The 21,985-nt window shown below is 39.2% G+C and overlaps 1 protein-coding gene across 4 annotated transcripts in view; it reads left to right on the top strand.

The window, feature by feature from the left end:
- Positions 1-21,985, top strand: part of ppp2r5ca (protein phosphatase 2, regulatory subunit B', gamma a) — a 164,052-nt gene that overhangs the window by 14,940 nt on the left and 127,127 nt on the right. For all 4 annotated transcript variants that reach the window (XM_069916426.1, XM_069916425.1, XM_069916427.1 and 1 more), the window contains exon 3: positions 8,151-8,313. In XM_069916426.1, the coding sequence (XP_069772527.1) occupies positions 8,151-8,313 (163 nt within the window). The remainder of the gene's footprint in view (positions 1-8,150; positions 8,314-21,985) is intronic.

The raw sequence follows: 21,985 nt of genomic DNA, 5'->3' as shown, positions 1-21,985 counted from the left end.
CCATGTAGATTTTCTTGATGGTGGGGGGAGAGTTGCCTGTGTCCACTAGCTTTTGCAGGGGTTTCACCTCAGAGGTATTGGTGCCCTGATACTGGACTATGATGCAGCCGGTCAGCACACTTTCCACTGCACACCTGTAGAAGATTGCTAAGGTTTTTGAAGTCATACCAAACCTCCACAAACTCCTGAGAAAGAGGAGGTGCTCATGTGCTTTCTTCGTGATGACATTCATGTGTTGGGTCCAGAAATCCCTCTGAGATTTTGACTCCCAGGAATTTAAATTTTCTCAGTCTCTCCACTTCTAATCCTCCAATGATCACTGAATTTTACATCTCTGGTTTTCCATTCCTAAAGTCCACAATCAGCCCCTTGGTTTTGGTGACATTAATTGCAAGCTTCTTGTTGGTGCTCCATTCAGCCATGTTTTCAATCTCCCTCCTGTATCTGACTGTTTGCTCCTTTTTATACAATCCACTATCATGGTATTGTCAGCAAATAAGTGAGTAGAACAGGGGCTAAGAATGCAGCTTGTCTGGTACTGATGGAGATTGTGGAGGAGTTGGTACCAATTCTCACTGATTGTGATCTGGAGGTAAATAAATCCAGGATCCAATTACACAGCGGGGTATTGAGACCCAGATCTTGGAGTTTGCTGATCAATTTTGAGGGGATGATGGTGTTCAACAATGAACTGTCATTGAGAAAGAGAACCCTCATGTGTGCCTTTTTGCTATCCAGGTGTTCCAGGGCTTTGTGTAGAGGTAGTTAGATCGCATCTGCTATAGACCTGTTGCTGTGGTAGGCAAATTGGAACATATCCATGTTGCTGCTCAGACAGGAGCTGATGTTCTTCAACATCAGCCTCTCAAAACACTTCATCACTGTGGATGTGAATACACTGTTCGATAGTCATTTAGGCAGATTACCACACTCTTCTTGGGCACCAGTACGATTGAGGCCTGTGAAACAGGTGGGAACCACGCCCTTTTGGAGTGAGATGTTGAAGATATCCGTGAATATATTGGCAAGGTCGTCAGCACAGGTTTACAGTACTCAGCCAGTACTCCATCTGGACTTGATGCTTTCCTTGGATTCGCTCTCCTGAAGGCAGCCTGCATAACATCCTTGGTTACTGATTGTAGACGCTCATCAGGGAACGTGAGAGTGCACAGTGGTTCTTCCTTGTCAAATTGAGTGTAGAAGGCATTGAGTTCATCTGGGAGTGATGCTTTGCTGTCTCCTACTGCACTGGATTTGGTTCTGTGGCAGATTCTGTCATTTAGGCCTTGCTACAGCTGTTAGGTATCCTTCGTTATTTCCATTCTCAATATTTACTTGGAGATAAAGCAGACTACTTTAATTGAACAGCAGTTCAGGCAGAATCTATGGATAGGAAAACAATATTTCAATAAGAGCAAAATAAGTTTAATAGTAAATGGATGTAAGATGCTGGGTGTGGTAATAAAATAAAATCACTTTGGATAAGATTACCTTCTGCCATCATTTTAAAGGAGCGGGTTCTTGTGCTGTTGTAAATACAAGTACTGCCATTACATTATCTATCCATTTATCCTATTCACTTTGTGCAGATTGGCGGCCTTGTTTACTCTATCATCAATCCTATAGGTTTACTTATTTGTTGGTGACCTGAGGACAAACACTTGACAAGAATTGCAAATAGTTTTAGATGAAACTTTGTTAATAGAAGTACTGAGTAATTTTCTAATGGCTTTATATTAATCTGTCTATTTTATTTTGTGGCTTAAACAGATCAGCAACATAGCATAACTTCTAAGTAGAGTAACAATTTGAGAATTATTTTGCCCATTGAAGGTAAATTCCTCAATTGCATCACATGTAGCTAACACATTTAAGATCATGCATTTGGCAATAGTTCAGCTTGAGTTTTGCATGTGTTTATGGTTCCTTCTGCATAAAAACAGTTTTTGGAAATCATTTCGAAGCACAGAAAATTCTGGAAGCCAAATCACTTTTCTGCATGTTTCCTCAGTGTTAAATTGTATTGCTTGAGATTAATAGATTCCAGGAAGGTGGAAGGGGTGGGGGCAGGGAGAAGTGGATGGAGACAGGAAAAAGACTAGTAGTTATGGTGTTGAGTTGTAAATATTTGAAGATACAGTATCAATAAATCTATCTTTGAAACTGAAGGCTTTATTTTTAAACCTTTCAGTTGAAGCTGGTAATTGGAACAGGAACTGTGTCAGATATTTTGTCTTCGCTCCAAGTACATCTATTTGACAGCTCAAATTTTTTAAATCAAGACCCTTTTGGTGATAATTTACTTTAATCCAGGCAACCTATATGCATTCACACAAGCTGTCCACAGTTGGTGCTTGTCACAATTGTAACTGATGGATTTTCTGGGTTTTTTTTCAAATGTGTACCCCTTTAAGGACTAAGAACGCAAATGGTATTTTGACATATGGGACTTGGTTGCTTAAATACTATGCTTATCCAAGAAATTGCAAACAAATTTAATTTGCGGATCTAATTAGAAATTTTTGTTGCAGTTTAGAATATTGAGCATATGATTTTATATTTATCAGAAGCATGGTCATGTTGCAAGTTATTGATGTTGAATCATTAACAGATGGTGTCATCATCATCTTGATACTGGAACTTTTTTTCTGGTTGAATTTGACAATTTCAAAAGTACCAATTTTATTTTTGAGTACACTAATAGTATATTCTATAACTGATATTATTGCACTGGATCTCACCTGCCACCCTTCCAGGTCTGTGTGGCCCAGATGCAAAGGATTGATTTCAAATCTTATGGTGAAGTCTCAGTGCCAACTTGACTTTTTGCACAAAACTAAAGTATTTGGGGGTGCTGAAAATCTGAAATTAACATAAATGTTGGCAATTTAATCTGATGTGCATATATTTGTATTTTGAATATCAATTATCAAAATTATTCTGATGAAAGTTCATCAACTTGAAATGTTAGTACTCTTCTCACCATTGATGATGGTCCTGTTTTGAATGTTTTTTTTTCGTCTTGGTTGAATTCTTATCTTGGACAATCACAACTCTAAAGGCTTTAGGATATAATCTGGGTAGGTCTCTTAATACGTTGGAAGAGTGAAATGTTGTCGTGAGGTACTATCTTTTCATTGATTCTTAGAGCTCCATCTTGCCCCGCTTGGTAATTTAAAAGACCCCATACATTACTCAAAGAGATGCAAGGAAATCCTGGTGTTATGAACAGCTTTTATCCTTTAACTAATACTTTGAACAAATGCCTTGGGCTTTTTGGAATTTTGTGTGCAAATTGCCTTTCAATATAGCAGTTGCAACACACCTGTAGACTGAAGTAATGCTTTATAAATGCAAGTTACTTTTCTCTTTGCACTATTTTTATTTTTAATTGGCCAACATAGGTAGTTGGTGTTGCATTGTGTTTTATGACCCATTTCTCTGTTTACTGCTAGAAAATAAGAACGTCACCATACAGTATTAGGGATGGGCTTTTTGTTTTGTAGTTGAAAACCTGGAGGATGATGATAGCTATTATTTGGGTTGAGATCAGTGGAAGATGATCATGAAATTAAATACTGAAAGATTTGTGCAAGGCTAATGATATACAGCTGAGCAAGTCTGCAAAATTCTTCCGCTCTCACCAATTATGCCAGGCAGCTGCAAACAGTGTCATCCTTAATCTTGATTCTTGTGGTGAAGTCTCAGTGGCAACATAGCCTTTTGCTCCAATGCATATTGTCATTGTCATGTCAGGTCTTGATAGGAGGATAAAGAATTTTGTGGTCTAAATGATAAATTATTCTTTAATATTTCTGACATTTTAAAAAATGAAACTGTGAGGATTGTTTAAAGTTTTAAATTACATTAATATATTTTGAAATATTCACCTAAAATAGTCTAAAAATTACATTGCTATTTTGCAGACCAATAGACTCCATTGAAATGAATGGGTTATTTGATCCTGTGCTATCCAATGATCAGAGAGGTGATTCTGTTCTTTGTTTTATTTCTCCTAAATAAAATACAGCGACAGTATATTGTGACATATGCAGCAGGAGCTGTCAGAAAGTCTTCCACATGCAGCAGTCCATGCAAGTTCAGGATCTATTTCAAAATGAATGCCAGAGGTTCCAAAGACCATAGTCAGGAAGGTCTGTTACATTCTGCTTTCCAACGTGGACACCAATGGCACTAGTTATTTTCTCGAGTAATGTCTTTTTGGAGTCTTTCGTTGGACTTTTTAAAGTTTGCTCATGCTTTTTCTTGGTTTAAGATCCAGATTTTGCATGCATGTTTGTAAAATTTTTCCGTGTGGGTATAAAACAAATCTGATATTTGGCCCATTTCAATAGTTGCTTGCTATTTTTCATGATACTCTCTTTATGTTTTGAAGGTATTGCTCTTTTATATAAAAAAATGCTTTTCTCTTGTGTATCATTCATTATTGCTCACCAAAAAAAACTTTATCTTTGCTATATAAAGTACATGGATGACCTACTGAGTTCTCCAACATTGTGTTTTTACAAAATTTCATACTGAATTTCACTTACTTGTGCAATGCAAGCAGTTCTTGTTGATTATTAACTTGTTTCCTGTGTCAAAACCATGTCTCAATCTATTGATGTTTCACAAGGAGAGAATTTTCACTTAAGAGTATTTTCGTAATCTTGGAACTCAAAATCCTAACAGCTTCTGCATTGTGTTTTGTAGCAAAATTATTGTTTTGGTCCATTTGAACATGATCAAAATCCACAAACTGCAATGAGATAATGATCAAAAATTCAGTTTATTTCATTGTAGCAATAAATATCTTGCAGCACAAAGCACTTGTTTTTACATTCGCAGTAGTTGGAATTGTTGCATATGTCACAATATACTGTTGCTGTATTTTATAAAACAGAGAACTTAAACCAAGAAAATAAACAGGAAATGCTATAAAATATGCAGATAATTGGCATTTAAAACATTGTAATGATGGAACTTGACCAACATGATCTACTCAATTTTCTTTAAAAACATTTCAATTAACTTGAATTTTTGAAGTTGACAAAAAAATCTTCACTTGTTTTATTTCACAACATATAACCTGATAAAACTTTTGAACTCTTAATTTGGTTTTTCACACTAATTTGCCTTTCATATATTGCTTGGAGGCATGCGAAATGTCTAGAAAGTGTTTTGTTATTTTTATAGAAATGGGCTGTAATGTTTACGCACATTGCCAAACTTGGAACCCCCTGAAGCTTCTATTTTCCCACATCACTGAAGATGGCATGACTCAACTTATTTGTTGAAATTGCATTGGCAGTGGCAGGAAATGTATTGCAGTTATCTGGAAGTCTGATTCTCTCTTGGAAATAGCCCAATGGAATACTGCAATACATAGTTGTGTTCCCTGGAGAAAATTACTCACAACTTAAGGAATAAATATAACATTTTTGCAGGTATGGAAACCCTACTTACAAAATGTCAGGTTGAATACTTAAATAAGATATAAAACTTATTCTATTTATTTTTCTTTCCTCTATTTTTCTTCCTTTTATTGAAATTTAGATAAAAATAACTGGGCCTTTTCTTTGTTGAATTGGATTTCAGATCTAGATTGCTCCTTCTTTTTTTCTTTTTCTCATCTTTTTTCTTCCCTTTTTCTTGTTTCCTTTTTTTACTTTTTTACTTTTTTCTTCATTAGGGGTTTTGTTTGGGGAGGGGGATCGGAGTCATATTTGGAACGTGTATTAATGATTCAATTTAATTACTTATCTGTGATAATTTGGTATTGTTTGTTGATAAAATCAAAAATAAAATATTCAAAGAAAAGACTCAACTTGTGTGAATGATTACTGTTGTCATGGAGAAACAACATTTCATGTCCTTTGATGGGGAAAAACCATACATTTTAGATTAAATATTTCTAAAACTAAATAAAATTAGGATTGATCAAAACATGCTTCAAACAAAACTAACAAACTACAGTGACTTTATTATCTGTTCTATTTTGTATTGAAACATTTGATAAATTGTGTCCACTCTTTGTATTCCTCTACCTGAGTCCTCGTGGCTTTCTACAAAATTATGAAACAATTTGTCCTCTGGCCCTCTTCTTTCCCGCATCCTACAGCTAGTTTAACAGGAGTGGGAATTTCATCTTGTATATTTCAGATTGACCCCGGTGTTTCTGACATCAGCCACACACCCCACTCACCATATAGATCACACTGTGCACTAATAAATGAACTAAATGCTGAACTATTGTGATTTCATCACAATTAGAATCACATAAAAGTTTTACTGTATTAATGCGCTTCAGTTTATCTACACAGAAGACTGTCATTTGGCTCAGTTTCTTCATCTCCTTGTCAAGGAAATGCAATTTACACAAATATGCAGGATATCCAAGTTTGTTGTTGGTAGTAAATTGAGTGGAAAAGAAAATTGTACAGACTGCAGAGAAATATAGATAGGGTAATTGAGTGGGCAAGGATCTGGCAGATAGAGTACATTTGCTTCTGAAAGAAAATTAGTAGTTTGGACTACTAAATGGTAAAGAATTGTGGCATGCTGTTGTGCAGAGAGACCTGGGCGTGCTTGTACATGAATCACACAAAAGTTAGTTTGTGGGCACAGCAGGTAGTCAAGACACAAATGGGATTTTGGCTTTTATTGTTAGAGATACAGTGAAACCTCGTTAGAACACAATTCGTTAATCCGTGGAATCTCTTTTAGTGCGGGTGTCTGTGGACCCCAAACATAGATTTTAGGATGCCAGACTTAACACTGGCTAACAGCCACAAACTCAAAAATGGACTCATATGCCACATTTACAAGACGTGTATGTTAATAAGTGGAGTTTAAAGGTTGTATTATAGGGTTTGAGTCACAGTATTCTGTTTTACTTGCTTTCTGAATCATGACATATATGCATCTGTTCCGCGACTCAGCGGTAATCCGGTATGAAATCTTGGACCCCAACTACCGCATTCTAATGAGGTTTTATTGTATTTAATTTAAGAGCAGGGAGGTTCTACTGTTAGGTTTGCTGGTGAGAGTGCACATGGAGTATTTGTGCTGTTCTGGTCTTACCTGAGAACTGATATAGTGGCTTTGTGCACTCGGAAATGAAGGGGTTAGCTTGTGAGGAAAGATTGAATAGGCTGGGAATTAATTCACTGGAGTTCAGAAGAATGAAAGGGGGTCGTGTCAACCCAAAACTATGAAAGGAGTTGATAAGATGGAAACAGGGAGGTTATTTCCACTGGCAGGTGAGACTAGAATCAGGTGAAATAGCCTCGAGATTTGGAAACAGATAAGAAGGAACGACTTCTCCCAGTGTTTAAAGTATCTATGGAATTCTCTGCTCTAGGAAGTACAAGAGGCTACCTCATTGAATGAAAGGCATAGAGGGATTTTTGAAGAACAGGAGGTAGAGACATCCTGGAGGTGTTGTATCCTGATGAGGGATAAAACCTAATAATCCAGGGATTATGGCAGATGGAATTAGATGGGGAGGTGGTGGGAAGCAGAAGGAAATAGAAAGGTACTCAGGAAGTGTGGATTATCTGAAATTGGAAAAAATAATGTTTCATACCATTGGGTTCAGTTCTCATTTGGCTTCACACTGGGAGTGGAGGAGGACTGCAAGGTCAGCGTGGGAATGGGAAGAAGAGTTGAAATAGCATATATTGAGAGGTGCAGACAGCGAAGAGTTCTGCAAAATGGTTCCCTTGTCCATGCTTGGTTTTGTTAATGTAGAGAAGGCAACATTGAGTACATCAAATGAGATTTGAGGAGGAGCATGTGAGTCTTTGTCTGACCTGGATATGCTGTTTAGACCCTTGGATGGTGGGGAGGGAGGATGTGTAGGAACAAGTGTTGCACAAAAACCCAATGGAACTATGATATTGTAATAAAAATAATAAATGCTGGAAATACTCAGGTTAGGCAGTATCCAAGGAAAGAGAAACAATTTGTCTTTGATTGATCAATTCTTGAGTATTTCCAGCATTTTCTGTTTTTTATTTCAGATTTCCATGTTATTTTTCCTGCTTTTTAATTGCTATTATATTTTGGTGACAATGAATTGGTCTGTAAAATGTAGAAGTGTGTGCAGACTTTGTGTAATTGAAAATTTCTATTTTTTTTTGTTGCAGAGCTCAAACAAGAGATCCAACAACAGTACTCCTCCTACAACCCAATTAACAAAGATGAAGCTTCCTAGTTCCACAGCAGTAGTGAAAAAAGAAAAGCGACAGAGTTCTTCTAGATTCAATATCAGTAACAACAGGGAACTACAAAAACTATCATCTTTGAAAGGTAATGTTTGTTCAATATTGTTATTCTGCTTAGACAATTTTTAAAAATAAATTGGTGAATCCATTATAACATAAGCATTGTGAAGTCTCGAGAAATGTGTTGCTACGCAAAACTAAAGTATTATGGGTGCTGAAAATCTGAAGTCAACATAAATAATGGCAATTTCATGTCATGTGCATATATGTTAATATTTGTATTTTAAATACCAATTATCAAAATTATACTGATGAAAGTTCATCAACTTGAAATGTTAGTACTCTTTTCACCACTGATGCTGCTCCTGTTTAGAATGTTTTTTTTTTCTGTCTTGGTTGCATTCTCATCTTGGACAATCATAACTCTCAAGGCTTTAGGATATAATCTGGGTAGGTCTCTCAATACATTGGGAGAGTGAAATGTTGTCTTGAGGTAGTATCTTTTCATTGATTCTTAGAGCTCCATCTTGCCTCACCAGCAAATTTAAAAGACCCCATACATTATTCAAAGAGAAGCAAGGAAATCCTGGTGACATGAACAGCTTTTATCCTTCAACTAATACTTTGAACAAATGCGTTGGGCACATTTTTTTGCTGTTTGGAATTTTGTGTGCAAATTTGCCTTTCAATATTGCAACACTGAAGTAATGCTTTATAAATGCAAGTTATTTTTCTCTTTGCATTATTTTTAATTGGCCAACATAGGTAGTTGGTGTTGTATTGTGTTTTGAGAATCTGTTAGCTCTGTTTACTGCTAGAAAATGAGAACATCACCGTACTAGAGATGGGCTTTTTGTTTTGTAGTTGAAGTCCTATATTATTTGGGTGGGTTGAGATCTGTGAAAGATGATCATGAGGTTAAATACTGAGAGATTTGTGCAAGGCAAAGGCTAATGACATGTAGCTGAGCAAGTCTGCAAAATTCTTCCGCTCTCACCAGTTTTGCCAGGCAGCTGCATATGAGTCCAACATACCTAACATTCTGCAGAATAACTTGACCAAAACAAATTTTGGCAAAGAACTAGAATTTTTTAAAAATTATTGCTATTAATTGTTTCTGTGTGCTTTAAAAATGAGTTTGTCATGAGGCTGATGAGTTGGGCTCAGTTATAAATGATGCGACTGGAATAGGTTGCAAATGAAGGTGAGGCAAGGGAGCAAGAATAACTTAAAAAATCAAGATTAATTGCAGTTCTCAATGTGGCACAGAGTTTGGGCCTTGTGGGATGAACCAACTTGCCCGTCGACAGGAAATATTGGTGTACTGAAAGTATTCATTTAAGCACATTCTTCCTACCATATGTTACACATTTTTCTTCTTGCTAATTCTTATTATGCAATTTTCTGTTCTTTTTAATCCAAAAGATTTCTATACTTGTAGAGTTCATTACAAGTCCTGTTAGTTAGCATAAGCTTTCTTCAATGCAAAGTGCCCTAAACAAGAGTTCATCATAAATTTTACTTCAAGGATTTTAACAACTTTATTTCTAAAATTAATTGAATTAGATTGTTATTGGAACTAAAGTCAAATATTAAATTTTTCATGTGTTAAACATTCTTGGAAACAGGACAGACTGCATGCATAAACTTCAAAATCTGAATGAACTTCGTCACCAATCTGAAAAAGCGTATTGTTAAAAATCAGATTGTTAACATTGCAGTTTTTAAATTGAGGATGTAATTTGATAATGCTCTTGAAAATGGGGTTTCATTTACATTATCTTCTGTGCATTTTACGGTGCTTAAGCAATCTCCCCTGAGTCTATCCAGGTCGCCATTTTATGCCCTTCTCTCCATTTGATTTGAACATAAAATATTAGTACTAAGAATTTGTAGATCTTTTTCTTGGTGACTAGAATTTTTTTCTGCCTGCCACTTTTCAGTGTGAAACATTTTGGGTGTAGAAGTTAGATTTTTTTTTCTCTCTCTTCCCCCATCTCTAGTTTTTGACATGTAACTTGCTATTTACTTGGTCACCCTTCGTAATTTTAGCTAAACATTACTAAATAGGCTTGGATTATAAGGATATTGACAATTGCAAAACATAAACATCCCATTATCTGCCATTCATTTGCTGCACCTCAGCATCATTCATTGGGTAATAACCACTAGTCATAATTGGATTATATCATTGCCTTGGGAACCCAGAGTCATGGGCTAATTGCAGCCTAAACACACAGAGTAGGGATATAAAACATTCTTCATAATCTATGATTTATCTAACTATTCCTTGGGTAAATGTATTAGAGAAACTCTTTTCATTCGTCCATTGGCTGGACACATCGATTTATTTAGGAGAACAACAGAATTAATTTTTGTGATTTCCTATCATATTTTGTTTACTAGTATATTGCCCACAAAACAAGCTGTTTTGGTCAGTGCCTGGGTGTGCACTCAGGGCAGATGCTATACAAATGCTGTCAGGCCTGGGCCTGCATAGGATAGAGGCAGACAGACTATAGAAGCAGCTCACATATACAGATGCTGTGCGTTTCATTGATTATACATTGAATGCATGTTGATGCCCATGTTCTTCAGGCAGTAGCTTAATGAATTGTCTTCGGGAAGATTCCATACAGCAGAAATGTCTTGGTAATGTCGCAACAGTTGTGATACATTCTGTTTGTGGTGAGTATACACTTAAGGCACAAAGACACAGCAGGACTACACTTATTAAGAAAGTCAGTGAGCTCTACTTTGGTTGTAAAACTGGTTACCGTGACAAACCCTGCGCTAACATTTGTTGTGCAACATGTGTAGTCAACTTGAGAGCTTGGCTCAGCATCAAATGCTAAATTCAATAAAAGTTTCTAAATTCCTATGTGATGCAGCAAATCTGAAATTATCTTTGTGTTCAGCTTGAAGTTGTCATAATCCCCTTTTTTTTTCAGGAAGCAAACCTTTTGGAAAAAAATTGTTGTTCAGTGTTCATATGTTAAGAAATAGTAAATAATATTCACAGTTGGTCGGCCAATAGTGCAAAAAAGGTGTTTAGTCACTAATGCAGAACATATCTTTAGTGATCTTGCACTGTTATGGTTCACATGATACAGGGAGGTTGAAGAGCTGTTGGAAAGAAACTGTTCTTGAATTTAGAGTGCTGCACTTCAGGCTTCTCTACCTTATTCCTGAAGATATCAGAGAGAAGAAATCATGGGCAAGGTGATTGGGGGGGGGGGGGGGGGGTCCTTTTATGACATTAGTTACTTTCTTGAAGCAGTGCTTTTTATATGTATTTGATGAATGAGGGGTTTGCGCCTGTGGTGCACTTTGCTGTGTCTGCCTCTTTCTGTAGCCTTCTGTTCTTGGGCATTTATGTTTCCAAACCAGTCGGTGATGCAACCAACCAGTATAGTTTCTAAAATATACCTGCAGAAGTTTGATAGAATATTCAATGACCTGCCGAATCTCCTCAAAATCTTGAAAGTTGAGGTTTTGGTTTGGCTTCTTCAAGGTTGCCTCAATGTGCTGGCATCAGGAGAGGTCCTCAGATGTTTAGACATCCAGGAGCTTAAAGGTGCTAACTCACTCCTCTACCTTCCTACCGTGGAGAGCATTCTGGCTGGCTGCAACACTGCCTGGATTGGAGGTGTCAACTCTCAGGACAAGAATAAACTCTAGAGCACACATGTCAAACTCTGGCCCGCGGGCCAAATTTGGCCCGCGATATAATTATATTTGGCCCGCAAGATCATTTCAAAAATGTATTAGAGGTGGCCCACCCTGCAGCGAGAGCCGATGCTATTTTTTGGTCATGTCACCCCCACCATCCTCCCCCTTCATTGCACATCCTTCCCCATTGTAACACGAGAAATTGTAACACGAGAAGTCTGTCGATGTCATCAGCCGGCAAGCCAGTTGGAAGGCTCCCCGCACAACCAGTCACTTCTCCCACCTGTCGAGCGGTGTGGCGGATGGGCGAGTGCCTGTGATTTCCTGTTGGCGCGACGGGCATGGCAGGCTGCGCACAGCCCCCGGGCCGCGCGAGCCCCGCGCGACTGGCACCGGACGGCCCTTCCACAGCGCGAGCGCACTTCTCCCGGTTGCCACGGCCTTCAGCGCTTGCACCCGCGCGGACCCCAGGGATGGTTGGTTCGGCCCTGCACGTGAAGAGAGAGATGGTGGCTGTCCGCAAAGGCTGATCGGCAGCGCGCAGGGCCTGAGTGGGTGGGTAAGCAGGGGTGGGCAGAGGGTGTAGGTGAGGAGTAATGGGCAGGGGAAGTTATGGTGGTGTGAGGGGCAATTAGAGGGAGGGATGAGTAGAAGGAGGGGTGGATAGGGAAGAGGTAAAAGGGGAGGGGCAGGACAAGTAGGGGAGGGGTGATTAGAGGGTGAGAGACGGGTAGAGGGAGGAACAGGTTGAGGGGAGAGGCAGTAGAGGGGCGTGAGGGGTGAATAGAGGTTGGGTAAAGGACTGGTCAGGTAGAGGGATGGTGGGTCGAGGGTGAATAGAGGCCTAGAGCCTGAGGAGTGAGCAGGAAATGCTGAGTCCTGATGCAGGCCAAAATAGACACAGCCTGTGAATGCTGACTACATCTCCACAGGGACCAAATAGGTTTCCCTCAGGTCAAGCAAAGGGTGAACTTGAGCTACCTATTCCTGACCTGAAACATTATCCTCCTAAAGTTATATCCTAAAATTTAACATTACATATGTTGAAAGAAGAGAAAACATGCAGATGTTGTTGAAAATTTTCAATAAATATTTAGTTTGGCCCTCGACTTAGTCCAAGTTTTTAATTTTGGCCCTCCGTGAATTTGAGTTTGACACCCCTGCTCTAGAGGGTTGTTAACTCAGCCTGCGACATCACAGGCACCAGACTTCACTATATGAGGCAGTGTCTTAAAAAAGCAGCTTCTTTCAATGACCCCCACTACCCAGACCTCATTCTGCTACCATCAGGGAAAAGGTACAGGAACCTAAAGATGAGCACTCAGCGGCATAAGGATCTTCCCTGCTACCATCACATTCCTGAATAATCAATGAGCTAAAGAGACTCTTATTTTTTTGTGCACTATTATTGTTGTTATTATTTTATTTTAATTTTTTTACCCATGTTGTAAGATGATTATAATATGTATGTTTGCACTGTGATGCTGCTACATTCTGATTCTGAAGACGTGTAGTCCCTTGGCTTGTCTTTCCTTAAGTACCCAATCAGCACTTTGGTCTTGCAGATATTGAGAGCAAAATTTTTGTTCTTTCACCATACTGTTCATATTCTCAATGTCCATTCTTCAGTCTGACTCATTGTTGCCCATTATTCGACCAGCAACAATGGTGTCCCCAGCAAATTTCTACATGATATTGGAGAAAACTTGGCGATGCAGTCATGAGTATAGAGGGAATAGAACAGAGGACTAAGTATGCAACCTTGCTTGAGCTGTTCTCATGTTGATGGTCAGCGAGGAGGTGGTGATATTGCCAATCCACACTGATTGGACTCCAACAAGATTCTCAACCTTAGGGAACTTCAGCATAGGGAACAGGAGAATTCAAAATCCTTGAGTTCGCTTTTATCAGTTTTGAAGGTATGATAATGTTAAATGCCAAGCTGTGGTTAATGAACAATAGCCTGATGTTGGTATTGTTGTGGTCCATGTAGTCCAAGGCAAAGTTGAGGGCCAGTAAGATGACATCTACTGTTGACTTGTTATGGTGGTGAGCAAAGTAGTGTTTCCAGGTCCATCCTCGGCAGGAGCTGATTTGCTTCATAATTCACCTCTCAAAGCACTTTATCAAGATGGATATAAGGGTTTTTAGCCGATAGTCATTGAGTCCATTCACTTGTGGTCAGTATGATGGATGTCTTTTTGATGTAAATTGGGACCTCAGTCCCTGGGAATGAAAGATTGAAAACGTCTGCAACAATTCCAGCCAGTTGAACCATGTAGGTTTTAAGAACTCTATGAGGTACTGGTCTGACTGAGTACTTTCTGAGGGTTTACCCTTTTGAAGGTTCTTCTTATGTCAGCCTTGGTGATTGGGACCACAGACTTATGATGACAATACATTGTTGTTTCCAAGGGTGCAGTGCTAATTTTTTAGGTGCTGGAGCTCACTAAAAACGGTGACAAGGAGGTACCCCCTGGGGTGCTGGAGCAGTGCTCTGGCAACACTGCACCCCTGGTTGTTTCCTTTCAAAGACAAAGGGGTTGAGTTTGTTCAGAAGTAATGTGTCACAGTCTCTGAGGCTACCTGTCCATTGTCCATCTGAGACTCCAACTTAGGTCGCATGTAGATGATTGCCTTCCAGAGGTTAAGTTAGACTTTTTGTATGACCGAATCTCCCAATTTGCTTGCCTGTAAACTAGTCTAAGCAGTCTGCAGGTCTTTAGCTCATCCACAGCTTCTAGTAAGGATGCATTTGTATAGTCTTGGTAGGGACACACAACAAACATTTTCTGATGATGTCAATAGCAACTGTAGCATATTCATACAAGTCCACTGCTGAGTCCTTGAGCATGGCACAATCAACTAACTCCAGACATTCACAAAGCTGTTCTTCTGCTACCTCAGACTGGACCTGTATTCTTTTCTCTACCAATGCAGTGCTCTTCAGTTTCTTCTATATGCTAGGAGGAGGAGTACAGCTGTGTGATTTGAATTTTTTTTACAAAATTGCAGGCTAGGGATGAAGTAATAGGTCTTATTGATGGTAATACAGCACTGATTAAGAGTTTATGATCCCCTGCTACAAGAAACCTGCTGGAGGTAGTTTGGCAGTACCTTTTTAAGATTGCTTAATCAAGTCTCTCCTATGATGACTGAGAGGGCATTAGGGTATGCTGTATGGTGTTGTTGATCATTGAGTATAGTTCCTCAAGTGATATCTTAATGCTTCCCTGTGGAGGGATATAGACTTCAGGAAGATGGGGGTTGTTTCCCTTGGGAGGTAGAATAGTTGGCATTTCAGTGCTTGATGTTCCAATTGAGGGGAGCAGCAATGTTTCTTTTAATATGTTTGAACAATTGATTCAACTATGGTAATCTAAATATTTTTGTATTCAATTTGTTCATACTCAGACCATGACTCTTCAATATTTTATTTATTTTGAAATGTAGTTTATTGAAATATTTCTGTTCTCATGCTGCTGCAGAACAATGAATTTTGTAACATGTTCACGATAATAAATTATAATTCTAATAAATAATGCACCTCTCTCCATATGGGATTACACCATTGAGTCATGTCCATAATGCATTTCACCTAGTGATTTTGATTCATTAAATTTCACTCAACAATAGTGTCTAGGATTTCATACCTTGTGTAAACCAAGCAACACATGGAATGGTGCATTGTAGGAAAGATGGCTGTCAATTTGTGCACAACCATTTTTTAAAGGAAATGGTAATATTAGTAAATAAGGCTCCAGATGTTTACTGATACTATTGAAAGAAATGAATTTGTAATGGATAAATATTGGGAGAAATTTTGGTAAGATTAGTGGGTTACATACATACACACATTTTAAAACCGATCTTATTTGAAAGACTGAAGAATTCTTATTCAGTGACATTGCAGAAAGAATGGAGAATGCTAAGCACATTCACAAGTAGGTGTTAATTGAAATGATGTAATGAAATGAATGGACTGGAGACGCTGGCTGTTGGAAGCTCTTTTCAAGGGTTTTGACAGAGTGCATGGAAAGGTCACTCCTGGGTTTTGTTTACTTAAGGCAACAGCTTGACCAAGAAACTAACTCTTATTGTTTGCTGGAGAAGGTGGAGGTTTTGTTGCAAGTGAGAGAGTCACATGGGCTTCCTGGCAGTTGGAAGTTGGAGAGAGAGAGTGACAAGTTAACAAGCTCTCCCAGCTAGTGTGTGTGACACTGAAAAGCAGCTGAACGGTCACAGCTGAAACAAGCCGGGAAGAGCTGGTTGGAAACAAAGTTCCAAAGCTGTAGATGGTTGGAAGTGCTATCTGTCTGATGTTTCCCTTGGAATAGGAGGAACAGAGGGGAACTCTGTGGTAGCCTGAAGAATGAGGTTACCACCTGGAAAACCCTGATGGGGCAAATTTCATCAGTGAGATATTGAGGTGACTAATGGTGGTACCTCAGTTGTGGAAATCCTGGAACAACACATCTCTCTCTGCAATCCCTACGAGAACCTTCCTGAGTGGTAAACATTTACCTTTCGAGCACCAAAGCCTGGTGAACTTTATACATGTTAAATTCTGTGCACAGTATAAGAATTGCCTGCATCCAGAGAATTTGGAAGAAGGAGAAGTGAGATTGAACTATGAACCAAAGAACTTTACTTAAATTTACACGCACATCATGCACGTGCGCTTAGAATTAGAAGGGGGTTAATTTGGGTTAGTTAGAGATAAGTTAAAGTTTGATTCTGTTTTCATGTTTAAAGTTGATTAAAAATAACTTTTAAAAACCACTTGTCTTGGTGAATGTCTATTGCTGCTGGGTTTTGGGATCCTTTGGGCTCTTAAGTTACACTATGCATGGATGATTTTTAAGGTAGCGTGGACTGTAAATAATAGCATACCATATTCTAAGAATAAATGATAAAACTGCCTCTTAAAATAGGCCATGTCCTTGCAGTTGGTGCAATTGTATTTATCGGTTTTCCTTTCCACCCTATTCAGCAAGCAAGTCTGGCAAGGTTTTTTAGTTTTGTTAAGAATGCATCCAAAAAACACATTCTGCTCATTGCTTTTTATGCCATTTTCTGCTTTAGAAACAGTAATAGATTAAACATATAAAATACTCACTTGATTAACATAATTCCTGTTTTTACCATTCTGCTCTTTAAGAATATTAAGATGATAACATTTGATAGTGTTAAAACTTCAATAAAATGAGTACAGAGGAAAAAAAACTAAGCAACCTAATATATTTTTACTTGGGTTCAGCAAGACAAATTTAGTACACCAGCAAAAGTATAGTTACACACACTACTGTAGTCATCTGGTTGAGTGCTGCTTCAACAACTAAGAAGTGAGATGCCATGGAGGACATAGCAGTCTAGTTGATAGGCATGCTATCCACAACCTTTCACTCACTCTGCTGCTATAGAAGCAACTTGTGCCATCTGCAGGGTGCATTGTAGCAACTCACCAAGACTCCTGACACATTTTCCAAACTTCCAACCTCTACCAACTAGAAGAAAAAAGGGCAGAAAAAGTATGGGAATTGCCCTCCATGCCACACACCATCTTGATCTGGACATACATTGGCATTCTTTCACCGTTGCTGTGAGGAAGATACTGGAACTTCCTTCCTAATAGCATTGTGGGTATACCTGTTTGATAGGATTGTAGCAGTTCAAGAAGGCAGCTCACCAACACCACCTCAAAGACCATGCTGATCCAACCTGTGAAGCACATAGCCCTTGAAATATTTTTAAAGCCTAATTTTGTTACTGTTTCATTATTTGAATATACTTAAAATTCCTATGGAAAAAAAGTGAATCACTTGGACACATTGTATTTTAAATGTTTGATATTTGAGCCACATCTCAAATTCAACATGGAAGAAAACTTCATTGGCTCATTAACTCATTGATTATTTTATTCCAGTATAGTCCAATTGGTTCTACTGTACCTATATCCTGTTATTTGGCGATGTGACTTAAAGTAGGATGCTTTTTTGCTGCCACAGATGGAAAACAGTATTTTAGTCAATCAAAGGATAGATAGCACACTGATGGTTAATTAATATTACCAAATGAATGTTATAGTTTATCACCATATGTATGCTGAAAGTGCAGGGGTTAAATTGCAAACTAATAATTCAGATAAATAAATCAAAGACCAGAGTTCAAAATCCATCATGACAGATCAGAATTTTAAATTTGTTTAATAATCTGGAGTTCAGAGGGGAATGAACAAACTTTTCTAACTATGATCATTTTTTTTTTAAAGTCATCTGGATCTCATTTTGTGATTGGTGAGAGTGCATATCAGGTGTCTAAATTGGGAGAGCGATCGCATGGACTAGTTAAACAGCCTAATTATAGTCATATTCACAGAATCACACATTACAGATAAGGTGCCAGATTCCTCCACAATTCCTTGGTGTAACTTGCCTCTGCCACAGAACAGATGCAACAAAGGTGGTGACACAGTCGTATGGCAGGAGCAAGTCTGTATCCACTTCAAAACCCTTGAATTCTCATGGTATCCAGTTAGATATGAGCAATGAAATCTCCACTATTATAATCTACCATCCTCTCTCAGATAATGAATTAGTACTCTATTGTGTTGAATAACTCTTGGAAGACCATTGAATGTAGCAAGAGTATATAAGGTACTTGGAGTGGGGAGAAAAACAGGGGCTCCAGCACAGACCAGCAGTGAGATCATCAGACTGGGTGAGGTAAATCTAATTGACCTTATCCTTGCCAGTCTACAAATGGCAGATGCATCTGTCTAGGATAGTATTGATAGAAATGCATACTGCATCATCCTTGTGGAGATAGTCATAATTTCCTCTAACTTGTGTGGCGCTACAAACTTGCTAAATGGGATAGTCTTGGTACAAGCCAAAATTGGGCATCCATGAGGTGCTGTGAACCATTAGCAATAGCAGAAATATAGAATCCCATTATTTCTAACTTCAAGGCTCACCATATTTCATACTCGATCACCTGGCTTGATAGAAATGATAAACCCTGGCTCAATAAATGCAGAAGAGCTTTCTAGGAGCAGAAAAGTGCATTCTGATAAGTCATGAGGTGGCACCCTAATGAAATTCCAGTGATGCCCAGATTAGATTTGTCTAGGACCTCAAAAACTCTTCACACCCCTTGATCAATCTGACTTTCCCATAAAGGCATCATTTGATCAGTCAAGTTTATTATCATCTGCACAAGTACAATCTGACGAAACAGCATTCTCTGGTCCTCAGTGCAAAACAAGTAGACACACAACAAGGCATAACGCATACAGACAAACATTAGCGTGCAATATTTATATACACAGATTAATTAATATTGGTTTGTAAATATGAGAGTCTTGTATGATTAGTGTGAGCAGTTCCTTTGGTCATTCAGCTCATTGCCTGTTGAAAGAAGCTTTTCCTCAGATTGGTGGTGCTGGCTCTGGACCTGTGTGTCTTCCCTGACAGGAGCAGCTATATGTAGGGTGGAAAGGTCCTCAATTGTTTTGCTTGCCCTCTTTAGGCATCTATCCCAGTAGATCATGTTGATGGGGTGGGGGGAAGACTCCAGTGATCCTTTCTGCCGCTCATGTGGTGCTGTAGAATTACCTCTGATCCATTTCTCTGCAGCAAATGTAGAAGGTTGACAATAATGGTGGTCAGTAGTCTTGTCCACTTCTCAGGAAATGCTGGTACTGTTGCGCCTTTCTGACAAGTGAGAAAATGTGTGTCCACAATAGGTCACTAGTTAAGGAACTTGGTGTTCTCTACACTCTCCACTACAGAGGGTGCTCGTTCCTGGTCTTCCTGAAGTCCTCGATCATTTTCACTTGTCCACATTGAGACTCTGGTTGTTATTGTCCCTCCATATCACAAGATTTTCCACCTCTTCTCTGTAGTGTGACTCATCTTTGTTTCTGATGAGACCAACTACTATTGTATCACCTGCAAATTTGATTACTATGTTAGAGCTAGATCTGGCAATGCAGTCATGGATCAGTAACGTGAACAAGAGCAGGCAGAACACATAGCCCTGAGGTACACCAATGTTCCACGTGATGGTGCTCAATGTGGTCTTTCCATGAGGGTCCAAAATTCCATTGCAGAGAAAGGTGTTGAGTCTCAACGAGGACAGCTTCTCCACTACCCTCTGGTGAATTATTGTATTAAACTTCGAGCTGGTCGATTAACAGCAACCTGGCATAGAGGCGTCAGTCTCCAGGTGGGCTAGGATGGAGTGAAGCAACAAGGCAATAGCATAATCTGTGGAACGGTTTCTTCTATAGGCGATGTGAAATGGATCCAACATCTCTGGGTGGTGTGCTTTGATGCCTTTCATCATCAAATGCTTGAAGCATTTCATAATGGTGGAGGTCATTGCCACAGGGCAGTAATCACTGTCACCTGTTATTGTTGCCCTCCTGGGTACTGGGATGATGGTGGCTGTCTTGAACTCTGCAAGAACAATGGACTGCAACATTGTGTTGTTGAAGATGTCTATTAAGACCTCTGTCAATTGGTGTACACAGTCCTTCAATTCCTGACCAGGTATGTGGTCTGGTCCTGCTGACTTGTGTGGATTCACCTCACCTTGGCCAAGGATGTGCAGGGGACCCGTTCATCAGGGGACCTGGAGCTTTCCTTGTTGTCATTGAGTACTTTTCATTATACCATGTATAGATGTTCAGTATGTCCAGAAGGAAGGGATTGTTGACTTTATCTTGCAACGTTGACTTGTGATCTGTTATAGTCTTGAACCCTTGCCATATGCACCTTGATTCGCCAGTGTTGCACAGCTGTGTGTGGATATTCTGTGTGTACTCATGTTTTGCTTTCCATATTGCACAGGAGAGTTCAGCCCTGGCTAATCTTAGTGCCCTTCTATCTCCTGTCCTGAAGGTAGCATCATGAGCTCTGAAGGGCCCAGACCTCCACTTCCAATTGTGCTTCAGGTTAGCCCTGGTTGTGAAGCATTTGATCTCAGTGACGTCCTTAATGCAGTTGCTGATATAGGCAGTCACTAAGTTCCTGTACTCCTAGATGTTTACATGACTGTTGTAGGTGACTGCCTCCCTGAAACAGCTCCAGCCCGTGGTCTCAGCAGTCTTGGAGAGCTGCTGTGCCACTGCCCCCCACCCTCAACCATCCACGTCCTGATATGCATGTGAACTGACCTAGTTTTCACCTTATCTATTTATCAGAAAACAATGTAACAGCCAGTGTCATTACTGTTCACAAAAGAAAGGTTAGAGTTAGAGTTGACCATGGTGGTAGTTGAAGATCAATCATCCTAACTTCTGTCCTTTGCTGCAAGGGTTCTTTTGGGTACTATCCTGGGTCCAAATATTGTCAGCTGCTTCATCGGTGACCTTCCTTCCTTCAAAAGGTCAAATGGGAATATTTGCTGATGATCATGCAATTATTCAATTCCATTAACACCACCTCAAAAAGTGAAGAAATGCATGCTTGCATGCAATGAAACACCCTGGAATGGTCTAAAAAGTAGCATGTAACATTTGCACCACAAAATGCTACTTCCTACATGAGAAAATCCATTGCAATCAGTGGATATAACTTGTCTCACCAGCACAGATAGTGATGTTGTGATGCACAGAAGGAGGGAGTTGCTCTTAAAATGTTAAACATCCATAGAACACTCAGGCATTGGATGATAAGTGGCAAGTACTGTTTGTCCCACAAAATGCAATCTCTGACATGAAACAGTCCAATATCATTGGTACCAGTGATGTTTTCTTATCACCGAGTCCCCCACCATCAATACCAAGGGAGTCTTTATTGTCCAGAAACTCAACTCCACAACCCACAAATAATGTGGCTACAAGAGCAGATCAAAGGCTGGATGTTCTCTCGTCTTGCCTGGATAAGTGTAGTGGCAGTAGCTCAAAAAAACTTCATACCATCCAAGGCAAAGTATTCCTAGTTGATTGGAGCCACATCAACCATACTAAATCCTCCTATGCCAGGCTTTTCTAACAGCACCTCCCAAACCTACAGTTTTGCCACTAAGAGCAAAAGGACAGAAGGATATATGATTACACAAAATGTAGCTTTCCTCCA

This window comes from Narcine bancroftii, chromosome 2, assembly GCF_036971445.1.
Source record: "Narcine bancroftii isolate sNarBan1 chromosome 2, sNarBan1.hap1, whole genome shotgun sequence".
NCBI classification, from domain to species: Eukaryota; Metazoa; Chordata; class Chondrichthyes; order Torpediniformes; family Narcinidae; genus Narcine; species Narcine bancroftii.
This window is presented reverse-complemented; position numbering and strand designations above follow the sequence as displayed.